At 48.8% G+C, this 12918-nt stretch overlaps 1 protein-coding gene and 1 long non-coding RNA gene across 2 annotated transcripts in view; one reads left to right on the forward strand and one right to left on the reverse strand.

The window, feature by feature from the left end:
- BSG (basigin (Ok blood group)) overlaps window positions 1-10589 on the reverse strand; it is a 37692-nt gene extending 27103 nt beyond the window's left edge. Inside the window, exon 1 of the mRNA XM_080989110.1 lies at window positions 10405-10589. Coding sequence (XP_080845236.1) covers window positions 10405-10477 — 73 coding nt within the window. The 5' untranslated portion in view covers window positions 10478-10589. The remainder of the gene's footprint in view (window positions 1-10404) is intronic.
- Window positions 1-12918, forward strand: part of LOC308467554 — a 302202-nt gene that overhangs the window by 49676 nt on the left and 239608 nt on the right. The window lies entirely within an intron of this gene.

Raw genomic sequence — 12918 nt, forward strand, 5'->3', positions numbered from 1 at the left:
TACCTGCAAATGGAGGATAGAGATGTATGTCTATCCCTGTATCTCTCAGGCTTTTCCCCCACCCAGCTTGGATGGGGAGACAAATGTGGCCACCAGCCTGGAAATCCCCCCCCCCCGCCTTACACAGAGCTTACAAAACGCAGCGGTAAACAAATTAGCGGGAAATTACATACACAAGAATCCACACATTTTTAAAAAATGTCCCCAAATCCGGCTTCCAAACTGGAACAAGGAAATGAAGCGCTGCAGGCAACCCTGCAGGGCTGAACTCAGTTCACTGGTCTCTGAGTCTTGTTCACCCATCAAAACACTTTAAAAAAGGAAAAGGAAAAAAGGGCACTAACTGCTGGCTGAGGCACTCGGGAAGGAGTTTGTGCCAACAGCCAAGGAACTGCCATGCTCTGGGGGCAGAGGAGGAGAGAGATGGTCATGACAGGATTTTTTTTCTGTTCCTTGCATAATATGATAACTCAGGAAGTTGTGTGGTAGTAAATTCAGGGCAGGAACAATAAGAACCTACTTTACACAAAACACAATTTATGGCTTTTACTGGTTTTGGCTCTGTGCTTTTCAGAGAAGTGACTGAAAAGTGTATATATATTTTTAAATAAAGTGGGGTAGAAATTAAGGAAACAAATAGATGACTTGGGGCAGCACATACTTCCTTAGTCAAAGGTATATATTCAAGAAAGTTTATGGGAGGGGCCCTTTGTGAAGTACATTGGGCTGTACATTAGTCATGCTCTGAGTAGACCCACTGAAATTTAGAGGACAAGGCTTGAAATTAATGGATATACGCCATCCATGCACTTTATTTTCAATGAGTCGATTCTGAGCAGAATTCTGCTAGATCCACCCCATTACAAACAATTCCAGGTAGGTTTTAAGCCTTAACTGGTGTTCAGCTTTCAAAACCGAAGAGACTTTGGTCACAGTAAAATCAAAGCACTATGTCACTCCAGGTTTACGAAGCTTATTTAAATTTATGGAGTTGGCTTTATTCTTATAAACCACACCGGGAACAGCTTTGCGGCTGAAGGGCAGCGGAGAAATGTGTTTGATAAATAAAAGCAGTTAAAAGGTTAGAAGGGCCAGCCCTCTTGCAAAGGTCGGGCTGGCTAGACAACCCAGCTGGTGTCTACTCCCAGTAAACCCCAGAATTCACATGGGAGGTGGGTTCTAAAATAGCGCACGCTGCTCTGGGCTACAAAACATATTAAAAACAAGGTATGGCAAAATGGATCGCTAGCCAACAAGGAAAGGTGCAGAGAGATTAGGCATGTGGGCTGGTTAGCTGATGATGGACAGACTAGCACATCCCAATAAGGACTAGCTTGCTTTGCCTTATGCAATTGGAACAAGTCACTTTTCCAGCGAGAAGGAGGGCAAGAGGGAGAATGACGGCCAGTCTCAACCACAATGAGTCTCACTCTGGGACCTTCTGCATGCAAAGCAGGTGTTCTACTGCTGATCTGCCACACTTTGAGCTATGACCCTTTTTAACCTTAGTGGGAGCATTCACAGGCACCCTATCCTACGGGAGCTGAACCACACAATTTCCCTCACCAATAAAAAATGTGGCATCCTGCTCCTATACAGGATTTACTGATTGTCGGAGCAAGCTTGTTTGACTGTGGAGGTGCACAGCTCGCAGGCCAACATTAACTGGAATAGGGAAACTTGCCAGGCTCTCAGGGAAGTAAGTCCTCGATGAGGATGGAGGAAACAGGCTGGATCAAGAGAGGGGCAGAACGATGTCCCAAGAGAGAGAAGGATACTGCCTAGCCTCCTGTCCCGCTCAGCTGTTTATGCCCAGCTCTTATATACCCTGCCCCAAGGAAAAACACATGATCTGCTCATTCGCTTCAAAGTAAAGTCACCTTCAACTAAAAACAGACACTCCCCACTCTGAGCTGAGGGGAGGAGCTGGAGAACCGCAGGGGATCTCTGGCACAAATGTAGCCATCCAGCCACTGGCTATGGCCAAGTGCCAGGTCCTTTCACAGATATAAAGCATGGGTTTTGACCCCTTTTCCCGGACCACCCCCCCCCCCCCCCAGTTACAGCTACTAGGCTTCTTTGGACAAAGCAGAGCACATCCTAAGCCTCCATCCAATTTTCTGTGTGCCTGGGACTGGATGCTCATCTCATCTTTTAGGCTAGGGGTTGGGGAACTGTTTCCAGCATTAGGGGCCGCATTCTCTTCTGGGCAATCTTTCAAGGGCCACATGTCAGTAGTGGGCAGTGCAAAAAGTGTGGAGCAGTGAGTGGCAATTTTCTCATTTGGACCATAGGCTGGTTTCTACACACACACACACACACACACACACACACACACACTTTCTTTCCCAATTCTGAAGAGCAAGAGCCAGTTTCAGAGTTCAAGGACACATTCCAGCCAGGCAAATGCAGTCAAGGAGTGTGGGAAACAGGGCTGGTGAAGTTTGCAACCTAGGGAGAGTTCTGAGGGCCAGACAAGATTGCTTGGAGGGCTGCATTTGGCCCCCAGGCTCCCCATCTCTAATTTTAGGCCATGAGGCATCCGGACTAAACTACACTCTTTGGCACTCTTAGAACTGAGACAACATCAAAAACAGATTAAGTTGAAGAAACCTGGCAGGTGACTTTTTAACCTCATTTCTAAATACGCCCAACCTCATATAAAGAGATGATTTGGGGAAGAATTCATTTTTTCAACAGGGCAGAGGCTTCATGTTGAAACTAACCCAAGGCTGCAAATCTAAAATGGCAGCTCTCCAACAAATGTAAGCATCAATTTTTTTTAAAAAAGCTATTGTTTTGCCACTCAGAACCTGCCCTCTGAACCAGCTGCTTGCCCTACAAGGAGACCATGCTAAGACAGCATGAAGATTCAGGGGCAAAAGGTACAGATCTGTCCAGAGATGGGGATAATTGTGAAACAAGTGAAAAACTTGCGCTTTCTGCAAGCAGTGCACAATGGCATTTGGAAGTATAAACTGTCTGAAAGGGACCTGAGAGATGGTGAGTGGACAAATCCAAGGCATAATATCCCATAGCTGCACTTGGAAAGCGCCTAGATAGCAAGCAGGAGGACAGCTGGACCAGCTCAGATAAGCTCTTACCCAGATAAAACCCACACAAACCTACCCCAAGAGATGCATTTAAGAAACTAACCATAAACATCAACTCCCCCCTCCCTCCGATGTGCCCACACAATTAAACGCTGGAAGTCACTACCACAAGGAGTGATGGTTACCAACTTGAAAAAGAGGATTACACAGATTCATGCAGTATAAGGCTATTAACAGCTACCGGCCACAATGGCTACATTCTCTCCTCCACTGTCTGAGGAAAGCCAGTTGCGGGAAATTGCAAGTGGGAAAAGCACTACTGCACTCAGGTCCAGTTTGCAGGCTTGCCAAAGTTGGCCACTGTGAGGGTAGGATTCTGCAATGGGTGTGCTTTGGCCTGATCCAGCAACCAGGCTCTTTTGATGTTCTTAGATGTATATGGCTGATACCTCTGCAAAGCAAATCTAGACAGGAGAAGAGAGGGCACTCCCTTGTTTCCCAGGCTGCTTTCACCTCCCACGGAGAATTCCTTGAGCTTCAAAGGGTGTTTCTAAGTTAAGATAGGACACAACAGGCTGTCAAACGTATCTAGTAACAAAAACTCTCTTGTGTGCTTCGCAGCAGGATAAGGAACCCCTGCAGCCCTTCAGAAGTTGTTGTGACTCCCAGTTCCCATTATTCCTGACTGGTTATGGTGGCAGGAATGGGCTCTCACCAACTTGGACAGCTTTCAAAAAGGATTAGACAAATCCACGGAGGAGAAGGCTATTTGTCATGTTCTTCCACTGTCAAAGGCAGTAAGTGCCTCTGAATACCAGTTACTGGGGATCACAGGCTAGCCATCCCTGGGTGAGGATCTGCTTCCAGATGCATTCGATGGTACTGGGGTGGATGAAACGATATAGCCCAACAGTTGCGGCATCTCTGAAGCATTTACAACAGCTTGTAAGCAAGCAAAGAGTCTCGGGAATTACACAGATGAAGAGAGCCGCTAAAGGGTTTGGTGTTTCACAAGACGGTTGCTCTCAGCCTCCCATTTTGTAGCTCAAGCCTGCTAGAAGTTTTTTCCCCACTAAAAGCCGGAAGGGTAACTATAAAGCTGCACCACATGATCGCTCTCAGAGCAGCTAAGCTAATGATCTGCTCAAAGATTGGTCTGATCAAACAATAATCTGCGGGCTTTTACACAAAGGTCAGCATCTGCAGCAAGAGTTATCCCACTAAATGATTATAGTCTCAATGTTTTTCAGCAGCCTTCACCAAACTGGTGCCCCCAAGATGTCTTAAACTGCAACGTTGGCTGAGGCTGATTTGGAGGGCACCAGGGTTTGGTGAAGGCTCCTGTAGAATAAGATAGCAGTGCAATTCAAGGAACCCGTTTGTCTGGGCCTTGAATGTCGGTAGACAAAATCATGCCTGGCTGAGGGGGGAAATCCAGCTTCAACTGCCCATTTGCAAAATGGGAAGAACAATTACCTCCCTTACAGGGTTGCTGTATGAATTATGTCCAAGTGCTCTGTAACCAAGCAGGGCTGTGGTTTCCACTTCTCTGAAAAATAAGCAAGGAATTCAGACACACCTTGCCCTAAGTTTGCAAGGTCTTCTGCAACCTCACCCCACTAAGACCATACATTTGAGCCTAATTCATGCTGTGGGTTGTGTGAGTGCCCACCTTGTCTGGAATCCTGCTTCCCATAGAAACCACGTAGATACCTCTGGGGAGCCTACTCTCAGGGCAAAAAAAAGGAAGACTGCCTCCAAATCCAGAGGATTGCTATAGCCACTATGGCAAAGAGCCATTCATACAACCATGAATTTGTCAAACACTTTTCAGAAGCTACTGAAACCAGAGGTCATCATCCAGCCCATCACCCCTATTGCACAGTGTTCTAAGCCCTTTCAAGCCTATGGAACAGGGCAGCAAAGATATTTAAATCCACACAAATGGCTGATCTGTTTACCACCCTGTTGTTGAAAGATGACTAGGTGAACTCCAGAGCCCAGAATGTCTTCACGGGCTTAGAAATGCCAGCCAGACTCACAGGGATATTCTGGGAAACCACTTGCAACAAAAGCAGCATTACTAAGGGGGCCAGGAGAAGGAGACGTAACAAGGCCGGCTTGCCAGCGTGAGGCAGGTTCTAAGCCTCTCACGGGAAAGGTCTTTAAGCGGAGAGCTAATTAAATACCAGGCTACATTTGCAAACACTTAATCTTGAGGAGCTTCATTGGGTATTAATGCTAAGCTTTAATAGGCCCTAATAAAAATTAACAAGCAACAGAATTAAGACCATACAAACAAAACCCTGTAGGGTGGTGGTCTGAATGCCAGCTGATGAACCCAAATCTGTTTTTTAAAGATGGTACAGCCTGAGGACAGGATGGAGACACAGATCTACACCACCACCCTTTTCCCACTCCTGCAGAGCCTTGAAGTACAATGCCTTCTGTCCCCACCTGCTGCTTTCAGGCCAAAAGAATCAACAACATTGCAGGAGGCTGCAGCGTATTTGTACTGCAGGATCCCCGCCCCACACTGCCAACTGCTTCAAAGGAAGCTGAAAACAAATAAAGATGTCATGAAATACGAGAACACGTTTTGTTCAGGGTTAAAAACAAATGGCGGTTTCTAATTCAAAAACCATGCCAGTTTAGCTTTGATGTAGCAGCATTAGGTCGAGGGACGCGGGTGGGGCTGTGGGTAAAACCTCAGTGCCTAGGCCTTGCCGATCGCATGGTCGGCGGTTCAAATCCCCGCGGCGGGGTGAGCTCCAGTCTTTCGGTCCCAGCTCCTGCCCACCTAGCAGTTCAAAAGCACCCCCAAGTGCAAGTAGATAAATAGGTACCGCTTTATAGCGGGAAGGTAAACGGCGTTTCCATGCGCTGTGCTGGTGCTGGCTCGCCAGAGCAGCTTCGTCACGCTGGCCACGTGACCCAGAAGTGTCTCCGGACAGCGCTGGCCCCCGGCCTCTTAAGTGAGATGGGCGCACAACCCTAGAGTCGGACACGACTGGCCCGTACGGGCAGGGGTACCTTTACCTTTACTAGCAGCATTAGGTAAAAGTCAGGAGCAGGGAACCTTGGGCCAGGGGCTGATCATGGCCCTGCAGACCTGTCTTCCTGGCCCTTGGAACTCCCCCAGGTCACACACACCCCGTGGCTCTGCTTTGCAGCTGGCTGGAATAGGTCCTTGAACTCTGATGCCTTTCACCTGCCCAGGTGGAAGACAGAGGCGTGTGTGTAGAAACTAACCTAACCTAAACCTACTTCTGCCTCTGGTCCTGCCTGTTGCTGTGTTAACCACAAAGGTTGTCCAGAAGGAAAAGTGGCCCCAGGCTGAAAAAGGTTTCTCACTCCTGGACTAGGTGTTTAGATGAAGTGGTGGATGCATTTACAGTTCCAGAGAGAAAAACCAGATGCAAACATTCTTTCACTCAAACATGTGGCCCTCCAGATATTATTGAACTATACTCCCATAATTCCGGGTCACTGGCCATGTAGTCCAATGACTGAGCCAACCCTCCACTAGAAGATAAAACAATTTTACGTCTTGTTTTAAAGACTGAGGGTCAGTTTCCCCTTTACAACTGGTCAAGATGATGAAAACCCTTCTGCCTAGCACGTACACTGTTAGCAATTTGTTTTATTTTACTATTTGGAAATAAGAAGAGGGGGAAATCCTGAACAAGCTGGGAGGAGGAAGAAAGAGGAACAGGCTCAACTGCACGTTTGCATTAAAAATAGAAAACCTTAATTATAGAGCTTTAAAAGGGGTGTTTCCATCAATGAACAATCTCACAGCCCCAGAAAAGAAGGGCAGGGGTGAGAAACCAGTTAATCTGCAAAGCAGCAAAGAGTTTCACTAAAGAAAATGATACTGTTCTCAAACCTTCCTCCAGATTTATATTTTGGGAGGGTGGGGAAACAAAAAAATTATTGTCAATGAACATAGGGCATGATCCTGGGAATGTTCCTTTTCTCAATCTCAGTAGGATTAAGACACCCACACATAGCTATGCTTGGGCATAACTCGACCCAACCTTAGAACTGATAAGGGTTTTTAAGACAATGTACCATACAGTCTCTTTCCTACCCTGCCCCAGCTTTTTCATCCCCCTCACAGCTGAAGCCCACAATAAAATCCAATCTCAGTCTTCAGGGCATCTCCATCCTCCTTAATATGGGAACCATTTCCTCCCATCCCTCCTTGTGAAGAGCAACTTGTCTTCCCACAACCCAGCAGGCATGTCCTGGCAATCCCCCGCTGTAGACAGGACACAGAATCCACACAAGCTATTCAAAGAAAATGGGCCCTCACAAATCAAGCACCTTACTCCCAGTGATGTGGGAGGAAGTATTTCATTCTAGCCATAAAGAATTCGCCTTTGTAATGGATTCCAACTTCAAATACAAAGGTGTTTCTTTTTAAACTTTGCTTACTGAATAAGAATCAAATGAACACAATGAATTAGATTGCTCTCTAGGGCCGGGGCTGCCATTGTGGCACCTGTGGGACAGGCAGCCACAGGCTTCCCTACACCCTTTGCTTTAAAGTTGTTTTAATGGTGTATTTTACACTGCTGCCCCCAACCTGGGACCTTCTGGTGAGCATTAAAACTAGTAATAATAATACAGCTAGCAGCCCCTGCTTTGGGGCACCAGAAAATTTCCCAAGAAGTTACTTGCTTCTACCTGTCCCCACGCTTACAAGCAGCGAAGTAGGATGGGCAGACCAAAAAGTCACCTTATATGGGCATCTTACTGCACTGCATGAAGACTGAGTTGGGGAACATTTGGCAATTCCATACACACATACCCTGTATTCCTTCTTCCAGCAGAGAAGCCCACTCCCATCTCTCTTCTGCAAGGGGGAGGTCAGCCCCAATTAAGAAATGAATTACATATTGTTCAGCCATTGCTCATTACAGGGATGCTAATGGAAGCTCCTCCAAGGAGGCCTGGTTCTCTTGTAGATGTCCCTGTTTTCCCCCCCTCTCTGGGCATAGGCTCCCAGAGCCATACTAAGGGCAGACCCACTGAAATTAATGGACCTACCTAATTTAGTGATACATAAGGAACAGGGAATAAGAGTAGAAGTCTGAGATGGCTTTTCCTGCTAACAACAGACTGATAGCTTTGGCTTTCTTTAAAAGATTTATCCTCTCCAAAGGCACCTGTAACAAGGGTTTAGAATTATACACATTATATCCAATTGCAAATGCTGAAGCCAGTTCACAGCTTTACCATAACTGAGTCAGTGGAGAGAGAGAGAGCGAGATAAAAGAGGGGCATCTGAACATTAATGGCATAGTTTAAAAACAACACATACATTCCTTCAGGCATACCTAGAATACAACTTTGTGCCACACTTATAGGGAACCTCAGGTTCAGCTGCTGAATGTGGCTCCAGGTGTCTCTTATCTGCTCGTTGGGATTCTCCACAGAACATGCCTCTAGGTCATCAATTGCCCTGCCCAATGCCTCCTTTTGATAGGAAGGAGCATTTCATCCCTGTTGCTTTTAGTAATAAACTGCAATTTTTTATTACTGTAAAATCAATTCGAGCCTGCAGCATGAAAGGGCAGCCTTCCCCAACAACTTTCATGAGCCCTGACCACGCTGGCAGAAGGTGAATGCATTTGTAGCAAACACCTAAGATTCAGACAGGCCCATCTAGACATGGGTTTTGCCTAGATCGGTGAGATCTAGGCCCAAGAAACACTGCCTGTGATGCAGCTGTTAAATTGCACTCTCAACAACTAGTGGCTTCCAGAAGAAGAGAGCAAGCAAAGTTGAGGTCCCACCCCAACAGAACCCAAGGGCACCCATATACTCTGTTTCAGGTAAGTGAACAGCTGCATTTGCTAGCATGGAAAAAGTAGTGTGGGGGCACAGAAGACTAAGACAGAGAAACATCAGCTTTGCCACCTGTGTACCTCGTCCTCAGGTTGGCCTGCCCCCCCTCTCACCAAACAAGCACTACACCCCTGTACACAAATACTGTACACCACCACTCCAATGAGTCTTTGCAATATAAAAGGCTACCCTCCACCTCATACACCATAGTAACATATAGTCAACTAGTTAAGAATATTGGGTTGTTGCCAATGAATCCATCCTGCCTGCGCAAAGACATAGTGAGCCCCACACGGTCACCATGCGAACCCCGCCCAGCAGATCTTCGGGGGGAGGGCGGTATAGAAATTTAATATAATAATAATAAAAATAATAATAATAATAATTTATTTATACACCGCCCATCTGGCTGAGTTTCCCCAGTCAATAATAATAATAATAATAATAATAATAATAATTACCACCCAGAGAGATGGAGACGGGGGGGGCGGGGGAGAAAGAGGTCACGCACATGACTCCCAAATTGAAAGGGGGGGCAGCCCGAGCTTTCCTCAAAAGCGTAATCCCCACCAGCTGAGTCGAATGGGAAAAGCGCCAACGGGTCTACTCTGAGGAGGGCCGGATTCAGATTACAGCTTCACACACACGCGTGTGTGTTTCCCACGTGACCCCCATCGGGTTTGCACCCTCTCCCCCTCATAAAGGCCCAAGAGTTACTCGAGAGTAAGACCCCGTCGCCGTCGAGAGCGACTCTTCTCTAAGGAGGGCTGGATTCGGAATACAGCTTCACACACACACACACACACACACACGTGTATGTGTTTCCCACGTTACCCCATCGGGTTTGCACCCCCCTCGCCCTCATACAGGTCTAAGCGTTACTCGAGAGTAAGACCCCGTCGCCGTCGAGAGTGACTCTACTCTAAGGAGGGCTGGATTCGGAATACAGCTTCACACACACACACACACGTGTATGTGTTTCCCACGTGACCCCAATCAGGTTTGCACCTCCTTCCCCCTCATAGAGGCCTCCTACGCGTTACTCGAGAGTAAGGCCCCGTCGCCATCGAGTGTGACTCTACTCTGAGGGGGGCTGGATTCGGATTACAGCTTCACACACACACACACACGTGTATGTGTTTCCCACGTGACCCCAATCAGGTTTGCACCCCCTTCCCCCTCATAGAGGCCCTAAGCGTTACTCGAGAGTAAGGCCCCGTCGCCGTCGAGAGTGACTCTACTCTGAAGGGGGCTGGATTCGGATTACAGCTACACACACACACACACACACACACGTGTATGTGTTTCCCACGTGACCCCAATCGGGTTTGCACCCCCTTCCCCCCTCATAGAGGCCTCCTACGCGTTACTCGAGAGTAAGGCCCCGTCGCCGTCGAGAGTGACTCTCCTCTGAGGGGAGACCCTTCCCCCGCTCCCCTCAGGCGACGCTCGACGCCTTTCCCCCTCACAAACGCCCCCAGCCCCGCTTCCTCACCTGCCCCGAAGGCGCCCCCGACGGCACACAGCAGCGCGCCCGACACCAGCACCGCAGCAACCCAGGCGCCCATGGCCGCTTCTCCTCTCTTGGCGGCGCCGCTACTTCCCGCCCCGCTTTATGCCCTCGGTCTCCTCCTCAGCTCGCCTGAGGGGAGCGAGAGGCCGGCGGGAGTGGGCGGGAGAGAGCGCCGGCCGCAGCCAACCGCAGCAAGCGCGCGGGGTCTGCGAGGCCGCCGATTGGGCGGAGGGAAGCGGGGAGGCCCAATGAGAGCCGCCGGGGTGGAGCCCAGAGCGGCGGTTGGAAGGCTCGAGGTGGGGGAAGGTTGTTGTCGGTTGGCGTTGAAGGACGTGCGCGGCCAGCCAATGAGTGGGAAGGCGGGGCTCGAGGGAGAGGAATAGTTCGCAAAGCGGGACGGCGAGGGGGCGGGGCGATTCGATGGACTGGTGCAGCAGCCAATAGGTGGAAGGGGCCCCTCTTTGGTCGGGCGACGCCTCTCGCCTGAGGGGCGCCGGGGTTGTCACGTACGCAGAGCCAAGGGGGTGCAGCAGCTTCGACCAATCGGGGCCCCACTCTCACGGGGTGCTGTCCAATGAGAACGCGAAGTATCCAAACGGACACGCGTCCCGACCAATCACAGTTCAAGTTGTCCCGTTCTCGCCGCTTCAGCGCCCGTACGTCTGACGTCACAGTAACATCAACGGGTGCCGGGGAAGGACAATAAGCTGGAAGAGGCGGTGTTCGTATTACTCGAGGCAGCTGCTTGGAAATTTTCTTTTTTCCACCGAAGGTTTTGAAACAGATTTAAAAATAAAAGTGTGACGCATTTCCAAATGCAAAATCTCGAGGGAATAAACTTTGTGTGTGTGGGTGTTTCAATAAAAAATGACCAGAGATCAGCCTGAAAAGGGCTTTAAAATTAGTTTGCCCTTTTAATGGACTTGATGGTCCAATAAAACCTCCATGTCTAGGGGCAGTCTACCTCTGCACGCCAATGACAAAGGGACACTACCACCTCCTAAACCAGAATCCCTCCCAATTGCCTGCTCATCCAGATGTTACTGGGATGCGGGTGGCGCTGTGCGTTAAACCACAGAGCCTAGGACTTGTCAATCAGAAGGTCGGTGGTTCGAATCCCCGCGACGGGGTGAGCTCCCATTGCTCAGTCCCTGCTCCTGCCAACCTAGCAGTTCGAAAGCATGAAGTGCAAGTAGATAAATAGGTACCGCTCCGGCGGGAAGGCAAATGGCGTTTCCGTATGCTGCGCTGGTGCTGGCTCGCCAGAGCAGCTTCGTCACGCTAACCACGTGACCCGGAAGTGTCTCCGGACAGCGTTGGCCCCCGGCCTCTTAAGTGAGATGGGCACACAACCCTAGAGTCGGACACGACTGGGCCGTATGGGCAGGGCTACCTTTACCTTTTTACCTTTGCAAGAGCTATGGTTTTCCCAGTAGTGATGTATGGAAGTGAGAGCTGGACCATAAAGAAGGCTGATGGCCGAAGAATGGATGCTTTTGAATTCTGGTGCTGGAGGAGACTCTTGAGAGTCCCATGGACTGCAAGAAGAACAAACCTCTCCATTCGGAAGGAAATCAGCCATGAGTGCTCACGGGAAGGACAGATCCTGAAGCTGAGGCTCCAAGACTTTGGCCACCTCATGAGAAGAGAAGACTCCCTGGAAAAGACCCTGATGTTGGGAAAGATTGAGGGCACAAGGAGAAGGGGATGACAGAGGACGAGATGGTGGGATAGTGTTCTCAAAGCTACCAGGATGAGTTTGACCAAACTGCGGGAGGCAGTGGAAGACAGGAGTGCCTGGCGTGCTCTGGTCCAGGGGGTCACGAAGAGGCGGACATGACTAAATGACTAAACAACAACCTTTGCAAGCCAATGACAAAGGGACATTACTACCTCCTAAAGCAGATTCCCTCCCAACTGCCTGCCCATCCACATGTTACTACTTGCCAGATGGGGGAGTTGTGTAGCCCAAACTATCTGGAGAACCAGTTTGGGGCAGAAAGCGGCTACGGTGCTTTCAAATGCTTTGTTTGCTTTCCAGAAATCTCAAATAATATAATAACTTATAATAATTTATTATTTATACCCCACCCAGCAGACTGAGTTTCCCCAGCCACTCTGGGCGGTTCAAAAAGTACCTTAGGCCCCATCTACACCATACAGTGGTACCTCAGGTTACATACGCTTCAGGTAACAGACGCCGCTAACCCAGAAATAGTACTTTGGGTTAAGAACTTTGCTTCAGGATGAGAACAGAAATCGTGCTCTGGCGGTGCAGCGGCAGCAGGAGGCCCCATTAGCTAAAGTGGTGCTTCAGGTTAAGAACAGTTTCAGGTTAAGAACGAATTAAGTTCTTAACCCAAGGTACCACTGTATTGTTAAAAGCAGTATCACAGTCATGGCTCCCTCCTCCCTCTGCAAGCTAGGAACGGTATTTTGTTTAGTGTGATGTGAATTGTTAGTCACTATTCCTTTCTCAGCTTGTCTGCGAATGAC

Source organism: Podarcis pityusensis (assembly GCF_964106645.2).
Source record: "Podarcis pityusensis genome assembly, chromosome: 18".
Classification (NCBI taxonomy): domain Eukaryota; kingdom Metazoa; phylum Chordata; class Lepidosauria; order Squamata; family Lacertidae; genus Podarcis; species Podarcis pityusensis.